The 21033-nt window shown below is 32.2% G+C and overlaps 1 protein-coding gene across 2 annotated transcripts; it reads right to left on the bottom strand.

Annotated features, from left to right (window-relative positions):
• Positions 1-13196: 13196 nt before the first annotated feature.
• LOC145620890 (uncharacterized) lies at positions 13197-18884 on the bottom strand. Of its 2 annotated transcripts, none has more exons than XM_081675612.1 (8): positions 18834-18884; positions 15447-15665; positions 15221-15358; positions 14957-15035; positions 14770-14841; positions 14596-14671; positions 13877-13939; positions 13197-13798 (listed from the first exon to the last, which is right to left on the bottom strand). In XM_081675612.1, exons 1-8 carry the CDS (start codon positions 18867-18869, stop codon positions 13729-13731), a joined length of 753 nt encoding a protein of 250 aa, XP_081531738.1. In that variant the 5' UTR covers positions 18870-18884; the 3' UTR covers positions 13197-13728. The 2 variants fall into 2 exon arrangements, with proteins under 2 accessions (XP_081531738.1, XP_081531739.1); XM_081675613.1 differs by having other exon boundaries at positions 15447-15662.
• Between the last annotated feature and the right edge of the window lie 2149 nt (positions 18885-21033).

The following is a 21033-nucleotide window of genomic DNA, read 5'->3' as shown; positions in this document are numbered from 1 at the left end:
TTTTGGAGTGTGTTTTTAATTTGTCCAGTAAGTAACAAATATGGATCCTTATTTTGCTACCATATATCAGTTGGCAGTTTTAGAACCCATTATGCTCTTTCGAATGCAGAAAAGCAAAAACATTCTGAGACATTCATGCTGAAGAGATATTGTATTATCATGAACATAATGGCTACTAATATTCATCTATGCACTGTCAAGAGTGAAAAACTTGATCACTGTTTCAGCACTCACACTTGTTAACAACCTCATATCATGCTCCTTGAACTTATCAATCATAAACGATTATAACAGAGGAAAGGCCTTGGTATAAATGTATAAACATGTAATGCTCAATATACATTTAACAATTTATGAAATTTTTGCTTAGTCTCTCCTTATTTATTCAAATCATCCATTTTTTTGAGTAAACAGAATGAGGCCAATCTTGCTGAAAAGTCGTTCGTTTTTTTTGACACTCATCTTTACATTCTGTTTAGGATGAGTTGAGTTCAATCTCTTTTGTTTAAAGCTTCTGTTTGTGGTGTGTAAAAGGATGAAGATAAAGTGAAAAGGGGGAATCTTTTAGTGTAGAACTTGCTCAAGACCTCAAGTCCAGATTTGAGTTTTTTGGTTTGAGGCTGTTGTATAGCTGAATTCATGTGTTACATTCCAACTTCCAAGAGTCCAAGAAAAAATATACTTTTGGGATGATATACAAGTATCTTTCTTAACCACTTCAAAGGGCTTTTATCTGGATGCCATTGGATCAGAACAACTAGTTCATAATAATATAGAATATCTGAATCTGCAATAACTTGTTAACTGTTTCACTGTCCTCTGTTTTTTTTTTTCATGCTTGGCTTTACTAGATACGAAGTATTTCTTTGTTTTGCGGTGTATACTCCGCGGGATTGGAGTCATTACTCACAGGAATCATTCACATGATTGATAATCTGATGTCAATCAATCAAAGCCTTAATCCTATAAGTGGGGTCGGCTAACATAAACCAAATTTGATTATTCCCTGTAGTCATCGACTTGATAATCTGATGTAAATCAGGTAAATGATCTCATTGCTAGGGCAGTGAGAAGAGGGGATTATTTTGTTGGGCGGGTATGAGTAACAATAATATATACAAAGTAAAGAGAAAAAAGTCGTATGTTAGCTTGAGGACACCCCCAAAGTGGCATAGTATAACATAGCCAATTATCCCTAGAATGGAGACAGTTAATTGTGTTTTCTTGAAGACCTATACTGAAGATGTTGGGATGTTTTAGCTTCAAAATAAGATATTGTTCCTATGTGATACCTACTGATTAGCTGTGATGAAAAGAAAGGTTTGATCCACCGTATTTGGTGAATACCGGTGAGTGCAGAGTGTATTAGTAGAAACCGAAAAATCATGTTTCTTACTGCAGGAGAAGAAAAGTAGATCAATATAGCTTTAGGCAAACTGCATCCAACAACTCCCTTAAATCCTAGGGGAGAAGAAAATAATTACCTTAGGAAATCTAATGCTATATATAGTATGATTGCAAAAATCCTAGGTTATAATTGTAGAAATTGCATGTGTATGTGATTGTATTAATTATTAATATTGTCTATTAATTATTTTTAATTATTAATCATTATTCTTTAGTAATAAATTTATTAATTAATTTCATTTATTACTCTGTGTATTTTTCTTATTTATTATATTATTATACTTTATTAATATTATTATTTATTATATAATAATATTAATTAATATTAGAAATAATATTATTATTTGTTATTAATTTTATTATTTGATATTTATTTTTAATCATTAATTATTAATTATTATCTAATATATTATTATTAATTATTTTTTAATTACTATTTATTATTATTATTATATATTTAATATATTTTTTTATTTATTATAATATTATTATTTTTTTTAATATTATTAATATTTATTATTATTATTTATTAAATAAATATTATTATACTATTTTTTATTATTATACTTATACTATTAATCATTATTTATTTATTCCCTCAAAAAAAAGTTATTATTTATTTATTATATCAATATTAAATATTACTTATTTATTATAATATTAAAAATAATAATTTATGTTATCATTATTATAATTATTAATCTCAATTTGATTTTATTCAATTCAGGTTAGGTCCATTAAATTTAGTTCAGTTCACTTCAGTTTGATTCAGTCCAAAACAACATGGCGTAAGTTACTTAATTGCTTTGTATGAAAGGTAGACATGTAGCAAGGAAATATGGTATGTAAAAAACTATAAAAGTTGAAGAGAACTTCAAATGACCAAAATAGCTATTGTGCATATAACTTTTTTTTTTCTTTTTTAATGTAAGGGAGCATATAACTCATTATGCTCTATATAAGTACATGGCACAAAAAAAAAAAAATAAAAAAAAAATAAATAAATTGTATATTTAAAATTTCTTCAAAAAAAACTTATAATGTTAATTGCTTATATCCCTCCATGTTGTGTAAACATTTTTTTTATTTATTTAATTTTTTTTTATATAGGGATATTAATCTGTGAATTAAGAGAGTGGCAAGTATTTCTCCTATAATTCATAAAACATTTCCTAATATTTTTTTCATCCTTGAATTGAACCTGAAAATGATTGGAGCACGACCTAACTCTTTAGTGAGTGTAGCATTCATTTGATTAATATTGTACAACTTCCCTGGGATGAAACCATTTCTGGTAAGATATTTAGCATATCCATCTTATTCCGCCTTGATAAACCAAGCTTGAAATATTCACTTTGGTTATTTGAGGTTGTAGACGGCTATCAAGATCATCCCATTCATGTTTCCAGATTCCTTGATTATCATTTGAATTTTTATTGTTGATCTAACTATTATTAAGCCGTATTTCCAAATTCGCTAGTTTATATCAAATACAACACTAGGAGTTGTTGGTTTGACTGTTCATTTGGGCGCATAGTATTCGTCCGTAATGCTGTGAATTGTGAAATTATCTGTTTTCACGGGTTGAGGACAACGTTGATTATGAACGTATTGAGATAAATTTAGGCAAAATGTTGTAGGTCATGATACTACATAAGTTAAGTAGTCATGGCCTTGATTGTATGTACTTTACATAGAATATGAGTGTGTGTTTTAGTAACATTTATTAACAAGCATAAAGATTTGTTTATTATAAAAGTATTTATTTAATGCATATATTAAATTTAGGTAGATGAGAAGCACACATAAAGGTAATTCTCATGAACATATGAACATGACACAAAGATTGCACACTAAATATTTGTTGTTAACTTAGGTACTTCAAGATTATATATATTATATATGTATATATATAATAATTATATATTATATATTATATATGTATATATAAAATATATATATATATATATATATAATTTTGACTAGGTATCTTAGACTAAACAAAGAAACCAAGTTTGACGAAAATCTGTTTTCTTTGGTGTGCTTAGATTTTAAATAACAAGAACTATATTTCTATAATACACACAAGAAGAATCATATAGAAACAATAAAGGGATTCAAAGATTAGTATAAGTTTCATACACAATTATATATTATATATGTATATATAATATATATATATTTTGACTAGGTATCTTAGACTAAACAAAGAAACCAAGTTTGACGAAAATCTGTTTTCTTTGGTGTGCTTAGATTTTAAATAACAAGAACTATATTTCTATAATACCCACAAGAAGAATCATATAGAAACAATAAAGGGATTCAAAGATTAGTATAAGTTTCATACACAATAAAAGGGTATTAATCGTGCTAATTTGGTAGTAAATATTATTAATCAGAAAGACACACCTAATTTGTGTAGGTTGGGGTTAAAGCCTTAAAGGTAAATGTTTTGTAGTTGATAATCCCTACAATTCCAGTTAGCACGATATACGAGAAAACAAGTTAAACTTAGTCATACTACCCATACATTTAGTGCAAACAGACACGGTAATCCAAACCAAAACACCATCACTTAGTAATCCAAATTATATCATCAGTTGCCAAAAAATGGCACACCGGAGTACTAGGTTTGGCCTTCATTAGCTGGAACAAGAGGTAGTGAGGGTCCCAAGATGAAGTATTCATATGGCTGATTGTTATGGCATTTAATTTGGTTCCATCTTCACCTAATAGAGGAACCACTCTTACTTCCGTGTTTTCCTTATGATGGCACCCATAAATAGCATAAGGTAGAAATTCTTTTTTGTGACAACCAGTTACCTTATGCCTTATGGTCTTAACTTCACTGGAAATTGTATACATTTGTCATTTCCCAGCCGGGGTTGATATTGGCTTCACATTTTTTTTAGGTAGATGAGAAGCACACATAAAGGTAGTTCTCATGAACATATGAACATGAAACAAAGATTGCACACTAAATATTTATTGTTAACTTAGGTACTTCAAGATTGTTCCTTCAAGATAATATATATTATATATGTATATATATAATAATTATATATTATATATTTATATATAAAATATATATATATATATATATATATATATATATATATATATATATATATATATATATAGGGGAGGGATCCGGTAAGAACCCTCCTTATATAAGAACCCTAATTATATAAGAATCAATCTCATCCGTAGGATTAGATTAGGATGAGTGGTCAAGATTAAAACAAAAAACAAAACTCCCCCAAAACCCTCCCCAAACGTTCATTCTTTTCACTCTCCTCAAACTTTCAATCATCTTTACTTTCTCTCTCCTCAAATCTCAAAATCTAGCCCAAATTGCTGCGAAACAACCTAAATTCCTCAAATCAGGTACGTTTTTCTTTGATTTTGTTCTAATTTTATGAATTTCACATGATATTCAAGTCGATTTTGTACTTTCAATCGCATGATGTCTGCAAATTGGCGATTTTGATTTTTGCGATTTGATTTTCATGAATTTTGCATGAGTTAAAGCCGATTTTGTATGTTTTTATTTTCGATTTTGTTTAAATTTCTATGAAATTAGCATGATGTTCAAGTGGATTTTTGTTTTTCTTTTCGATTTTTGAAAATTTAGGGCTCAAATTTAGGGTTCAATTTTTGCGGCTTTAGTGTTCGAATTAACAGTTCAATTTTTAGTTCGATTTTTGTTCGATTATTTTGTTCGATTTTAGTTCGAGTTTTGCTCGATTTTAGTTCGATTTTGCTAATATTTTGATTTTTGTTCGATTTAATTAGTTCAATTTATGTTCGAATTATTTTGTTCGATTTTTGTTGTTTGTTTTCTGTCAATTTCGAACAGGCTTGTATAATGTTCTAGACTCTTTTTTTTAAAAAAAAAATTATGTTCTAAACTCATTCTATTATGTTCTATGTTTAAATTAATGGATAATGTTCTAAACTCTTTTTTTAAAAAAATTATGTTCTAAACTCATTCTATTATGTTCTACGTTTAAATTAATGGATACCCGACAACATAATCATAATGGAGGTGGATCTTTGATTTTTACGATATATAATTCCACGTTTTAAAAGCATTGCTGAATGCTGCTGAATTATTCAATGGGAAATTGTGCCGAAGAAAATTCAATAATAGAGCATCTAGTCCAGAGACAACATAAAATCAGTTATCATCCCGGCCCATCGCTGTCAATTCGTTCATAATACGATGTGACATAACAATCAAAGAGGAATCATAAAAAAGGCGTAAAATTAGAATGCTGTCAAAATTTTGATCAATTATACTGGAATGTTGATAGTTCATTATTAGAGTTCATATGAGATTGCAAATAATATTGGAGCATTTGTTGGTAGTTGCACAAATTTAGTCATTTAGGTTAGTTCATGTAAAAATAAGAGTATTATAGTAAGAAATTAGGTTAGCACTTGCAGTAGATAAATTTGCATAATATTTTATAGGAATGGAATCAATGGATGAACATCCAACGGTATATTTTCCTCTGTTAGACTGATGTAATTTACTTGATAATACTTCCTAGTAGTACTGTAGTAGTTGTGTTGGGTAATGTGTGAGCTATGGTGGTTGTTTTAGCAATAATGGAGGCATTTGAGTTTCCACATGTGATCGTTTTCCTGTACTTCTATGGGAGGGTAGTGTGTTGATCTATATCAAAAACCTATTAGCTCAAGTGGTAGAGCACTATGCAAACTGCATAGATGATGTAGGTTCGAATCCTACATAGGCTATATTTATAAATAACTATATAAAAAAAAAAAAAAAACTTAATCATCGTTCTTTCCATAGACAAAATTTAGAAAAAACTAGATCATAATTCATAATATTATAATTTAGAACATAAGAAATAATTTTAGAACATAGGGAAAAAATTAGAACATAGGCTCAAAAGATAGGTTTAAAACATATAAAGAATTGAAATTTAGAACATGGACGAAAAAACTAAGAATATAGGAAATGATTTTAGAGCATAGGGGAAAAAAATTAGAACATAGGCTCACAATATAAGTTTAGAACATAGGAAAAAGTTTAGAACATAGACAAAAAAAAATTTAGAACATGAAAATGTAACATTGAACATAAATCGAAAATCAAGCATAAATCTAAATTTAGAACATAGAAAAAAAATTTAGAACATAGGGAATAAATTTAGAACATAGGCTCAAAATATAGGTTTAGAACATAGAAAAAATTTAGAACATACACGAAAAACTAAGGATATAGGAAATGATTTTAGAGCATAGGGGAAAAAATTAGAACATAGGCTCACAATATAAGTTTAGAACATATGCAAAAGTTTAGAGCATAGACAAATTTTTTTGAACATAGACAAAAAATTTAGAACATGGAAATATAAAATCGAACATAAATCGAAAATCAACCTTTTTATGTTCTAAATTTTTTCTGCTTATGTTCTAAATTTTTGTTTGCTTATGTTCTAAATTTTATTTCTTATGTTCTAAATTTTTTCTGCTTATGTTCTAAAAATTTTCCTATGTTCTAAATTTTTATTCTATGTTCTAAATTTTTTCTGCTTATATTCTAAAAATTTTCCTATGTTCTAAATACAAACTCTTCAAAATTACAGAATTGCCATTACTAAAGGATCATTTTAGATGGTTGGATCAAAACAAATAAAGGGTTAAGATTGATTCTTATATAAGATTGGGTTCTTATATAGAGGAGGGTTCTTACATGAGCCTTCCTCTATATATATATATATATATATATATATATATATATATATATATATATATATATATATATATATATATATATATATATATATATATATATATATATAACTTTAACTAGGTATCTTAGACTAAACAAAGAAACCAAGTTTGACGAAAATCTATTTTCTTTGGTGTGCTTAAATTTTAAACAACAAGAACTATATTTCTATAATACACACAAGAAGAATCATATAGAATTAATAAAGCGATTCAAAGATTAGTATAAGTTTCATACACAATAAAAGGGTATTAATCGTGCTAATTTTGTAGTTATATTATTAATCAGAAATTTTGTCAATCAATTCAAACCACAATCGTGGTAACTGGAATTGTTGGCATTATCAACTAAAAAAACATTTACCTTTAAGGCTTTAACCCCAACCTACACAAATTAGGTGTGTCGGATATAAAATAATGTCAACCCGTTTCCGTCATCTCTATCATTGCTTGAGTCAAATTGTATTCAAAATTCAATTAGATTGTTTGCTACACAGTTCTCATAATCTAACTCGTGTATTATTTATATAAGATTACACAACTTTAACTTGTGACAAATTAAATAAATTAACAAATTACATTAAACTAGTTATATAACTTGATGAAGCCCGTGCGATGCACAGGTCGATTTATTTTTTTTAAAAAAAATATTTTTCATATTTATGTGATTACATTTGTTATTTTATTATATTAGTTGTACATAATATATCATTTTCTCCGTATTTGTTTTAAAATATTAGATAAAAAAACCTAATCTCAAAAGATAATATTTCGTATTTAATTAATGTAGCTATTAAAATCTCATTGGTCAATTATGCTTATGTGGCACTTGAATTTTTTATTGGATATAACTATAATTTATAATTCTACGTGGCACGTTAACTTATCTTAGGTGGCATAATCCTATTGCGGAGCTTTAAAAATATTAATCCTATGTGACGCTCTAATAATTTTTAAAAAATAAAAATCCTACGTGGCGCTCTAAAATCTCAAGAAAAAACTCCCCTTTATATATACATATTAGATTTATATATGAGGCATATCTACCATTACCTTAAATATGGAGTCGCCTCTGACTTGAACAATTCACATAACATAATTACGTAACTAAATATAGGTTAAAAAACTAAAGAAAATTACCAAAAAAAGGTCATTTACAACAAGGAAATAATCAAACATTAGTGCTTTGAAACTGAACCCTTTTCTGTCTAGAAGACTAAGTGAAATCAAATTCCTCGTGATCTGTGGAACATGCCTAACATTGTTCAAAATACAGAACTTAACATCATGTGTCCGAATTCTCATGGACCCTATACCAACTGTTTTGCAGACTTCGTTGTTGGCCATAGTAACACCTCCATCAACCTGCTTGTAGTTCATAAACCACTCCGACGTGATCACATATGATAAGACGCTCCTGAATCTAGAACCCACACATCAGATTGATGTGCACGCTCATCAGCAATCAGGACATAATCCTCTTCTGAATGGGTGTCTCCATCTGCAATATCTGCAGACTCGGAATTTTCCTGTTGTCGCATCTTCTTGGGACATTCAGATTTCCAATTCCCCTTCTCCTTACAGTAATTACAGACATCACTAGGTTTAGGACCCTTAGAATACGGTTTCCTAGATTTTCTCCCCGAATTCCCCTGTCCATTACCTTCATTGGCTACTAATCCACCAGCCTGATCATCTGTACTTGTACCAGACGCCTTATGGCGCAACTTTCTAGTATGGAGAGCAGATCTAACCTCCTCTAGAGTCACTGTCTCTTTACCAATAATACAAGACTGCACAAAATTCTCATATGACACTGGTAAAGACACTAACAAAATTAAGGCAGCACCCTCATCCTCAACCTTAACATCTATATTACGCAATTCTAACAAAATAGTATTCAACTAATCTAAGTGTTCTCTAAGGGATGTACCTTCAGACATTCGCAGACCGAACAAACGTTGCTTCAATAGCAACTTGTTGGTTAAAGACTTCATCATGTATAGACTCTCCCGTTTCAACCACAGACCCGATGAGGTTTCCTCCTCCGCTACCTCGGTGATAACATCGTCTGCCAGACATAACTTGATTGTTGAGTGTGCCTTCTCCTCCTAGACTGCCATCTCAGCGGTTACCGGACCTGGTGACTTCTTTGTCGATGGTGTCTCCGCGTCATCTGGACCCGATGACTTCTTTGCCAACGGCGCCCATAGCCCTTGCTGCTTCAACAAAGCCCACATCTTGATCTGCCACAGACTAAAACTATTCCTCCCCGTGAATTTATCAATTGTCACATTCATCCCAGACATCTCTCCCACTCAAAATCAAACCTCGGCTCTTGATACCACTTATTGTAACGGATGTGAGAAAGAACAAATTAATGAATGCAAAACAAATAAATAACACACAGATTTACGTGGTTCACCAACAGTATGTTGGCTACGTCCACGGGCAAGCGAGAGTAATAGTTTTATTGATCTTGGGGAATACAGATTACAGATTCAAAAACGAATTTGAGACCAATCACAGAAACAGATTGATTGTCTCTCAGATTTGTTATGTTATCTCTCTCAGATCTCACAGATGAGAAATACACAAAAAAAACTCTCAGATTTCTGAATAAACACTCAACTTATGATTGTTACGGCTAGGGAATAACCCTAAGGGAGTAAGGGGTATATATATAACTCTCCAAAACAGAAACTAATTTGGGCCAAAGCCCAATTAATAAACACACAAACCAAAACCACATGGTCGTGTACCTTGACCCACACGGCCGTGTACCTCGCGCAGTCAAATAGTGCGCCCATCTACACGGTCGTGTACCCTGAATCACGATCGTGTGACAAGTCTTGTAGTGGAGGAACTACACGACCATGTACCATGAACCACACGGACGTGTATATTGAAGAGTGCATAATAACACTGACTACACGATCGCGTACAATGGACTACATGATCATGTACCTACTCGGTCACCGATTCAAGGCATATTTTCCAACAACTTGTATTTGAAGAACTTCATGCTTTGACATTCAGACCACTAAAATTCCCTTGGACCGGACATCATATTTGGAGTAGCAAGAGGAGGCCTGAGGCTGAGCATGTTGTAACTTGCAGCCATCTTAAGCCCAGGACAGTGCGTGGTAACAGTTGCGAGTAGATCAGACCACTGAGAGCAAGAATGTTGGGAACATGCAGTTAATTTAAATGCTCTCTATTTTGTCACTTGTCGACCTCCTAATAAATTCATAAATTTCAAAACTTGAAAGTAGGGTGCTGATTGAGTTAAGCAGCTCTCGAGCAACTCGTACTCAACTCGGTCAACGCTCGGTCAAAACTTGACTCGAGTTAGCTCGACTCGAATTCAACTCGACTTGAGATGTTAACGAGCACGAGTTGAGCAAGCTCTAACTCGACTCGATAAGCTCGTGAGCAACTTGATAATATATTATTAATATAGAATTTACAAACAAAGGTACTATGTTTAAACAAATTTGACACTTATTAAGTCTTAATTAATATCATTAAAAAAAAAAGAGTAAATCTTTAATAATATCTATATATAATAAAGAAAACAATATAAATTGAACAATAAATAAAGGCGTATGATAATAGAAGGACCAAAATTTTCACGAGCAGATCGTGAGCTACTCGACTCGAAACTTTAACGAGCACGAGTCGAGCAGGTTTTATTTGCTCAAAACTTTAGCGATCACGAGTTGAGCACATGTAACAAGTTTTCGAGTTGAGTCGAGCACCCCTCAGCTCGTGATCGACTCGCTCGATAAGCACCCCTACTTGAAAGGAATATATCACCTTTTGTTGATGAAGTTGAATAAGTTGTAAGATGTAACATGCAGCTCTCCCTTAAAATGACAGGGTCTCTTGTTTTTAGATTGAAGTATGAAGTTTGTTATAATTTGGGTAGCTTTGTACAAGAATGACTCAGCTCAGAAGCATTTAGAAGAAATCCTCATTACCAGACCTTGATTCTCAAATTGGCAGACCGTAAAGCACAATCTGCATGCATTTTATTTGCAACTGCAACTGCTTTAATACTGCAAGAAACTTAAACATCATACATAGGTCAAGTAATATAACCTTAAGTGTATGTTGGGAATCCTATGACAGAAAAAGTTCGTCCTCTCTTCCTCATTCTTATATTCGTAGAGGGTGCGACGTCTAGGAAAGGACTTCACTCCATTAGCCTCAAGATATTGAGGTTGGTTGACAATTTGCAAGCGCTTTATAAGCCAAATCTAAAAAAAATAGAACAAACGGTGAAATTACGAAATTCGAACCTACTGGATGGGCAACAAGTGTCGCGCAGGATCTTATAAATTGCGCTCATATGCCGAGCGCAAGTTTCAAAGCTAGGCTAACTTTTCAGAGCCACTTTTAAAATTGCGCGCCTTGACAAGTACAAAAAAAAAAGTACATGTAGAAGGAGTGGACTTCTAGTGAAACCATTCCTGTTTGGATTTGTTCTAAGACGATTCAAACAAAGTATGGTTTCCGTTAAAGCTAATGGAGCAGGTGAATGACATCCCTTTATTTGCTCGACTATGGACATTATTTAGTAATCTCCATATTATTTACTTGTTCTAAACAAGCAATTGACAACGAGACAAAACATAATGCACGAATTTTAAAATGTTGTCTAATCAGATTATTACAAAGGGGAATGAAGTGTCCAATGAATTGAACTAAATTTACACCATTTTCAGTGTCTATCTTGGTCATATCATTGTCACTCTCTGAAACGTAGGCTTGGAATTTGACAAGTTTGGAGCATAAGTCACAGGGAGAGTATTCACGGGAAATCCTAAAAGAGCTTCAAATTCGCTTGGCAAAGGCACTATCTCGTCCCTTAAAACAAGAAAACATGATGGTTTGGATCCCAATGATTGATGGTAGCATGAAGAAAATCATAGTTTATATTGAGTTGCATTTAGCTTATTAAAACATCAAGGTGATAAATTTTGGACTTAATTTTTCCTCGCTCGAAAAGGTGGTCATTCATTGTTTCAAACGTTGCTCAAAATTCTTCGTTAACATTTCCCCTTTGCTTAGCAAGAAGAGTTAAACGATTTAATGTGAGATGGTGCAAAGCCCAAAGTTGGACCTATTTGAATAGACCAAAACGGACGAAAATTTGGTAAAAAATGCTAAAAGGAAAATTTCACCAACCGCAACTCAAAACGTTATGTTCGGTAGCTATGCTCAACTATTAAAGTTACGTGCGACAGTCACATGCAACTCTAGGAGTTGCGCGTGATCTGTCTATGCAGCGGAAAGTTTGGATTTTCTTTAATTTCATCGTCGAATTAAAGGAAGTTGTAATATATAGTCTTCATGATTAACTAGCATGCTTGCCTTGTCCTTTATTTTAGTTAAGTCTTTGTTTTGTTATTTTTTTTCTTCTTTCATTTATAGTTTACCACGCATGGGTCTTTTTATTTCTTTTCTTTTTGCTTTTATTAATCAAGTCGATTTAGCTTATTTTTTTCGAGTCTGGAACTTTTCCTCCCTTTGATATTTTGCATTGTATTTTTAGAAAGTATTTTAACATATACTACGATAAATTAAATATGGTGATATATCCAAATTTGATACGTCAAGTTATGCATATTTATCCGCTTGGTTTTTGTAGGACTCAACTCTTTTCCAATTCTCTCAAGTCCTAGTAAATATTGGAAATTTTTTATAAGAGATATATAGGGGGATTGGAGAATTTGTAAATACACAGATTTTACTAAAACTGAGTTTTTTTTGTCTAGTATAAATAATTAAATATCTAAAAATTTATGGCATTGACACATACCAGTAACTAGTCTCTGAAACTAGTAATCAGGAATAAGGCCTGGTGATATTATACAGTAAAACAGATCCAGTTTTGTAGCCCAATGAGTGATGAAACTATATAGCATCAGATTTAGACCAGGCACTGAAATGCAACTCCAAAACGAATAACGTTAGATGTATTCATGAATTATGTGCAAGGCAAAGTAACAAACACGTACAAAGTATAAATGACACATAATACCTCCACAAAATAACAATTTCCCCAAAACTTGGTGAGGGATCACACAGAACCCCTTGCCAATTCTGCAGATGATATATAAGAATACACACCATTATCTCTTGCTAGTTTAAAATGAGTATATAAATTCAAAAGCGTGAAGATCTTATGATCCACAGATAAAACACCACAAATTCAATGAACAAGTATATGGAAAATAATCCTAAAAATTGATCAGCCAGAAGTAGCTCAAGGCTTCAGGTTAGGCTGGATTGATTATTCCATCACTAAGGGTAAATGGTCAGGATTAAAAATGTTGTACATACAACAGAACTGCACAGCGCAGATTACTAGTATGTGCCTATGCGGATATACAGAAAAAGAGACAAGTCCTGCTTAGATTTGGCAGTGCCAGAAGTAGAATAAGATCACCTCAGTCAAAATTGCTTGAATGGTAACGTTCTTGGTACATGCTTGGCAGAGGCGGGAAGGCATTGCTTGTACGTTCATCACTTCCCCAATTAATCAGCTTAATTAGTCCCTTTTGAGTATGAATTTGAATTAGAGCCCATCCCTCGAGCAATTTGAGGCCTCGAGATACTAAAATCATAAGAAGACAAGATCAAAGTATGTTCTTCGAAGTGTACCCATTAACCATCATTGGTAGAGTCAACCTACCTGTTACTTCTTGGTTGCTGTACAGCTCCTTTTCGTATAGCTGCCCGGTTCTTCATCTCTGCACTGTTAGAGAAGCCACAGAAGAAAGCAAAATGTCAAACCATCGGGTCTTTAAAATGCCAAGTTAATAATTCCTGAAGTTTTTTGAAGTAGAGCATGCCAATTACCAATGAGGATATAGGGTAAGCTAATTTGACATGAGGATATTGAAACAATGTAGTCATTTCTAAACAAGTTGATAAACTAAACTTGTCAAAACCGCAAATAAACATATCGTCTATAAGTTTGGTAAATAGTGTAGTATTTAGATAGCTCTGCTCACATTCAGGTTAGAAATGATCACACAGATGCTGAATTCCTTCATAATCTGTATAGTACTGAATCCAATAAATAAATTATTTTTTTTTAAAAAAAAAGAGAGAAAAACAAAAAATTTCCATCCTGTTGAGATAGAGTTTGGGGAGGTGCACATGTATGATGTATCATGTATGTAGCTTTTCCCCAACTAGTCAAATACAACAAAAATGATACTGTACTATTTTGGAGACCCCCACCCGCCCAAGGAATATTTTTTTACAGAAGTGTAGTTTTTAAAACTTTGACAAACAGCTCTATATACTTCGTAGAAAGGACAACAGAAAGTGCATCATCATCACCAAAAATAATTGGCAAAACATGAAATTGAAAAGTGAAATGCATTCAATTTTTCAGATAAATACCTGTTAAAGTGTTCAGCTTTTGCCTTCTTCAAAATGCTGCTCTTTGCATTGGAATAGGTGCTTGATTCTCCAAATGCTACATGTAAGCATCATATCATATGATAAGAGAATAGACAATAGCAGACTATAAGAGTCGCATGATCATTTTGAGCCCCACAAAAACAACAAAGGTACCTCCGCAAAACGTCCGTCTCTTAGACGAGGGGGGAACCTTTGCACAAAACTGGATTTGACGACTTTGCTTTCCTACATTAAAAATTAAAATAAATAAATTAATTAATTCAGAAAACCCCTTTGAGCTAATACCTCCATATAGAATAAATAAACAAAATGAATAGCTTGAGAATTAGAGGAGACTTACGGGCACTTTCATTCTTTAATTTTTGTGCTAGTCGCTCTACTGATACATTTACAGCCTCGTTTACTTCCTTCAATTTCGCCTGCAATGAAAAGCCTTGATTAAAACTGAACAATAAACAAGAAGCATTCAAGCATTTTGATTTGATTACACAAGATCACACTTAAAGCCTTTTCCAAAAGGGGTAAACCAAACATAGTAGCAACTAGCAAGTAATAGAACATAAAGTGTCTGCATGATAAAGCACACCAGATGATTGTCAAATACCTGATACAGTTGTCTCCAATTAAATGTCACATTATACTTTTTCATCCTCGCCTCTACCACTTTAACACTCTCAGCAAAAAATTTTGCCTCATAAAATTTCTTCCAAAGTTTATCAGTAATTGGACTAAGATCCCTCTCCTACAATAGTTCAAAACAACATAAGACGTTAGATAAAATAGAGAAAAGATATTCAATGCACAGAGGCCAAAGAGATGGTTCAACTTACAGCTGTAGCATTTTCAATATGCATCAACTGCTCCACTGTACAATGGGGCAAGATGCGCTCTAGAAGATGTGAATCTAATGCAGCAACATTACCAATGTATCTAATGTTATCTATTGCTGTCTGAACACATATATCAACCAGAGATGGAACTTCCCCATTCCCAATTTTTTGTTTATCAGAAAAGTGTATATACCCCGATCTCATGTCTTCAAAGTCCTGCTGTACCCAAATAATTAGAAAGCAAACAGTTAGAAAATCCTGAACAGAATCTCAGACACTGAAACATTTAATCTTTTTCACCCTACCTCAGTTGCTCTAAAACTCAAGAATATTAATGTTCCAGCTACTTTACTCCATTAATAACACTAGGACAGCAGAAGCATGAGGTAAAAGAATCATCCTTTCGATGAAGCTAGATGGTCTGCTAACGCAAATGTTTCTGACATAGGGAGGGGGAGGGGAATATACAGTAATAGGAAGAAAAGCCAGAGCTGAGGAAGCACACCCATCATTAAGCACGAGACACAATCCAGAAGTCAAATTTTTAATTCAAATAGAAGCCAGAATTTTGAGGATTGAGACATATACTTGTATCTACATCAACCACTAATCTGTTCTGCTTCATCATATTTTCTTCCACTGGGGAATAAGTCAGTAACAGAACGGAAGATCAGTAGCCAATATTCATTTTGAGCTTTTATTGCATACCACAAAAAATTTATCTAGACCCCATCCCACCATATCCATTTTCATCCTAAAATTTAACAATTGTCTGATGGCTTTTCATCAAAAATAAAAGGCGGTTTATAGGGATCACATTTCTCTAGGTAAACTTAGAAGACCATAAACTTATAAAAGAAGCTTCCGAATCGAGAAGAATGAAGCAAAAAGAGGACTGTGAAGGCAAAAGAAGTTTGAAGAAAAGAGTAGATCGAAGTGCAAGAACAGACGTGAAACTTCTTTACCAACAACAACCACCGATCTGATGCCAGAAACCACCAGTTAGTCTCACCCCCACCAAAATCTGTCAATTTACTTCCCAATTGCGAGCTGGGATATCTAATAATTAGGGCCATTCATTTTGGGTTAATATCATTTACATTTATGCAATAATTAAAGGGCTTTTGCTTGAATCTGTCAATTAAAAGACTGAGTAAGAAATAATTTGAAGAAACTTTGGTACTCCTTAGTTCACAATAATCTTCCTAATCTTCATGTAATCCTTTTTAGAATGTCCATATCCAATTACTCGAAATGGAAGTTTCAACACACAAACCATGTGTTGTAAACCTTCCTAAGACAATTAAATTAATATGGAGGAGTGGAAACATCCTTAAAAGTTCAATCAATTCTTCCTAGCAGAATACACCATTTCTTCCTAGCTAAGCACACCACAAGATCATCAATTTATCATCACTGCATTCCACCAAAGCAATACTGAATCCTTAAAGACCACTTCTAAGTGTACCCAATATCAGCGTATAAGTTTTGTTTAGACTAAAGCAAAAGAACAAAAATGAAATTCCATTAACATAGAGATCAAATACAACATTGTGTTGTAATGAAGCCTGGGGTACATGCTCTAGCAAAAGGGCAAGACAAGCGATTGCTTTACATAATTGCAACTTCACAGCACATCACATTAAGATAATGAAATTACATGGGCAACCATCAATCACGCATGGGCTTTCTACAAGACTAATTATGAATTGAGAGGAGTAGAACCATAATTTCCAATGGTATAGATACATAGTTGAAGAAAACTTAAAAATAAATTAATAAATATGTGAAAGAAAATGTAAGAGATAGTGCAAAAAGGTTAAAGGTGTAAGATAAAGTAAGAATGAGAGTGCAAAAAAGATGTTTAGGTTTAAGGAAGAGTGGTGAATAGAGTGTGCAAAGGTGTAATATTGCAAAGAGAGGTAAGTTAGTAAAGATAATTAGTAGGAAAAAAAAAAAGCTATGAAGCAAGAAGAACAAATAAATTAAAAACAAAATAATTATGACTACATTTAGGCTATGTTGAGTTCACTTATGTGATCTAAACTTATCTTTCCTGATATGATTGTGAAGTTATTTTTTCTAATTTGATTGTGAAATTATGTTGACTTTGTATGTTTGCTAATCAATAAGAAAAAAAAATATACATATATATCAAATGAGTCTTGTTAGATTTGCATTAATGTGCATTTTCCAAATATATAAAATTCATAATGTTAATCATTATAGAATTTAATACTACGTAATTAACAATAAAAAATAAAACAAAAATAATAAAGTATGATCTGAAATAAGTAATGAACAAAACACAATGTTATTAGTTAGCTAAATATGAGAGCCAATTGCGTATTTATATAAATGAATTACTATAATATTTAAACTCTACTTGTTATTTTAACCTAGTTAACATTTTTTTCATTAAAGATTATTAGGTTTTTTACGAAACTTATTCACAAATACACAATCGTATATGTAGTATTAAGATTACATTGTATTGAAGGTCTAGAGTAATTTAAAAACCAAATATAAGTACAAGTAAATTTCAAAAAGCTGAACACAAGCAAATTAAATAATAAGACGGAATCAAAAACAATATATCCTTTCACAATAAATTAATTACAAAATTTAATATGGATAAATTGACACCATGAGTCCCAATTATGACCGGCGTTTTTTTAAAGAGCCCATTAACTCAAAGGTCAAAGCAATCCTAACTTTCGGGAGGTCTTTCTCAAACCAGTCATTAACATATTATTAACCGGTTAATAGCGCTACATGTCTTGTTTTCGTTAAGCATAATTAGAAAAATCAATCCTCTACCACTCTAAACAATTATCCCCTCGTTACACCATCTCCATGTTATTTTAAACAACGGACCACTAAAAATTCAACACGTGACAATTTCTACTTGATTGTAAGCTAGCGATTGTTTTAATAAGAACACCCCCAATTTCTAAAAAAAAAAAAAAATTAAAAAAATAAAAATAAACAAACAAACAAAAAAACACCCCCAAAGTTGGAAATGTCATGAGTTAATCAATAGTTGGGAGTTAGGACAGTTTAAAGAAGAATGTCCATATTTGGTATTGATAATGTCAATTTTTCCTTAATTATTCATCAAGAGAACAACACTTGTTAATGAAACAACATATAATTTACATTGATTAAAAATATGATCCATAATTAGAGAATAATACTTCTAAAACATTTATAAAAGCATAACATTTAACGCAACAACATTAATCACGATAACAATAACAATAGTAATAAAGTCTAATAATTCATTTGCAACTATTATAGCTTTGGAACCTAAAATTATAAATCAACAAACATGAAACAATATTAAATATGATAAAGTAAAACATAATAAAAGTTGAATGCCAAAACCTCAAAATTCTTCTTTGTGAGATAGGATTGTAGCATATCTCACTTAACCTCCATTGATTCCAACTTTACTCGTCTTCAAGTTAAACATTTTTTCCATCCAATTGGATTTGCTTTTGCCCTCTTTCATAGGTTCATGCCATAACCTCTCACATCGATACTATTTTAAAAATCTTATCCAAAATTATAGCGATTTGTACCATTGATGATAACCTTTAGAAGCCTTAGCTTTCTTCACACAACTAGAAGAGGCCACCAAAGTCATGAGTACCAATGGTTACTACGTTCACATCACCTTCATCCTTGTACCTTTTTTGCCACAACAACCACTCTTGAAGCAATCCCAAAGTTCCTTTTCAATAAAAAAATGCATTGAGATTTTCCAAACATTTTCGTGTAAAATATTTTGTTTCACGGGCAACAAAAAAGAATGACATGCATGGTCCAAATTGTCACTTCATTGTTTAACCCGCTTGAATGCATCCACATTCTCTTCATGGTAACAAACCCATTTCATAGTGTGCTTTAAAAGGCAAAAGGCTCTACTCCCCATGATGCATGATGCTTTTCCTAATGATGGTAATTCAAGAGGTACCATTTTGATACATGAAGTGCATGGGAGGAGTGTAAGACTCATAGGAGATAAACACTTGGTTTGTAGCTAGGTATAAGAGCTTCACCCTCTCTCTGTAATTAGCTTACTTGGATGATGCACATTTTGTTGTTAATATGGTGGTGGAGGTGTGGGCTTGTAGGATAGCTGATGAGATAATATCAACTTCATTGCTAAAGTTAACAACGTTTCATCTTCATCAAGTAACAATTGACATGCTACTTTGTGAGGAAAAATTGTGATCTTGGAAATTTAGTGGAGGGATTTGTTGTGAAGTGATTTGATGTGGAAGAATTTGTTGAAAATTATATAAATTCCCTTTCATCATTCAAATAAACCTATTTTTCGTGTATGAGAGGTGAATGAATCAAAATTTGTGAAAGCTCTCTACCAACTGTGCCACCACATGTTTTAAAGCACCCCAAACAAACCAAACCTTAAGGTCAAACTTACTTGTGCCCCCTTGACCTTGGTTGCCTCATGTCGTGGAAAGGCAAGAGTGTACATCAAACTTGGCGATATAATGTGTTGCTCCTTGTCTTATTTCTTTGCTTGCACCCTTGTTACCAATAGCCAAAAGCACACCACACGAATCGTGTAATAGGCTATGATAGCTATAACCTTGATCATTTCCAAAAGGAGATAATTAAGATCCATTTGAAAGATAAAATAATGAAAATAGAAACAAAATTAATGTCGGCCAATCTATAAATGTGGACAACATTTTTTGAAGCTTGCAAAGCTCATTCAAAGAGCGCCTTGATGCGCTTAACTGTAATCTCTATAAATCCATAGTGTGCATTAATGCATAATGCATCCCAACCTCCAACTTTAAACTTATTATGCTTAGCACACTACAACAAGAGCAGCCTGAGCTACACTGGAAGACTTGTTTTAGTAGGCATTGATTAAAAACAAATAAATTAATTTATCGGTTTTCAAATTAAGACATTTAATACCATCTCATGGTATAAATGATCTAATGAGAAGAATTGATATAATGGGTAGAGTAACATGAAATGAATTTTCCCCATAATGAATTGAGAATATTATGGAACTACTCCATGAATGGATCCACTACATGAAGCAATTCTCTGACAGGACTAGGGGATAATTGGAAGGAAAAGAAGGGAAAGAAAATTTCTTTATATTCCAAATACAACTGGGTCACAAATATCATACGGGTTCTTTTCCATTTCCTTAATCATATTGGGTCCGCCAATACAATACAAGTAAATTCTTACCTTATATTCAAATGAAATAACTCCCACATACTCATTAAGATAAATATTGTAAAACTACCACTTTTATGTACTTTTCTCATCAAAGCCCTATCATATACATACATCTCTCCTTAATATATACTCCCAAATAAAATGGGTTAAGGCGTTAAGGCTAATTGAGACAAAGAAAGTAGTTCACAATGCCCTTATCCATTGACATATCTCATTAGAAATGTAATACATCATAATATGAATGGGCACAACACGCAATTTTCTAGTTGTTGAGACTTAATTTTAGGGACATATAAATACTTTGATAAATCCTTGACCCTTAGCACAAGGAATTGTAATGGAGACTTGACTTCCC

The sequence above is a fragment of the Chenopodium album genome, chromosome 27, assembly GCF_948465745.1.
Source record: "Chenopodium album chromosome 27, dcCheAlbu1.1, whole genome shotgun sequence".
Taxonomy (NCBI): Eukaryota; Viridiplantae; Streptophyta; class Magnoliopsida; order Caryophyllales; family Amaranthaceae; genus Chenopodium; species Chenopodium album.
This window is presented reverse-complemented; position numbering and strand designations above follow the sequence as displayed.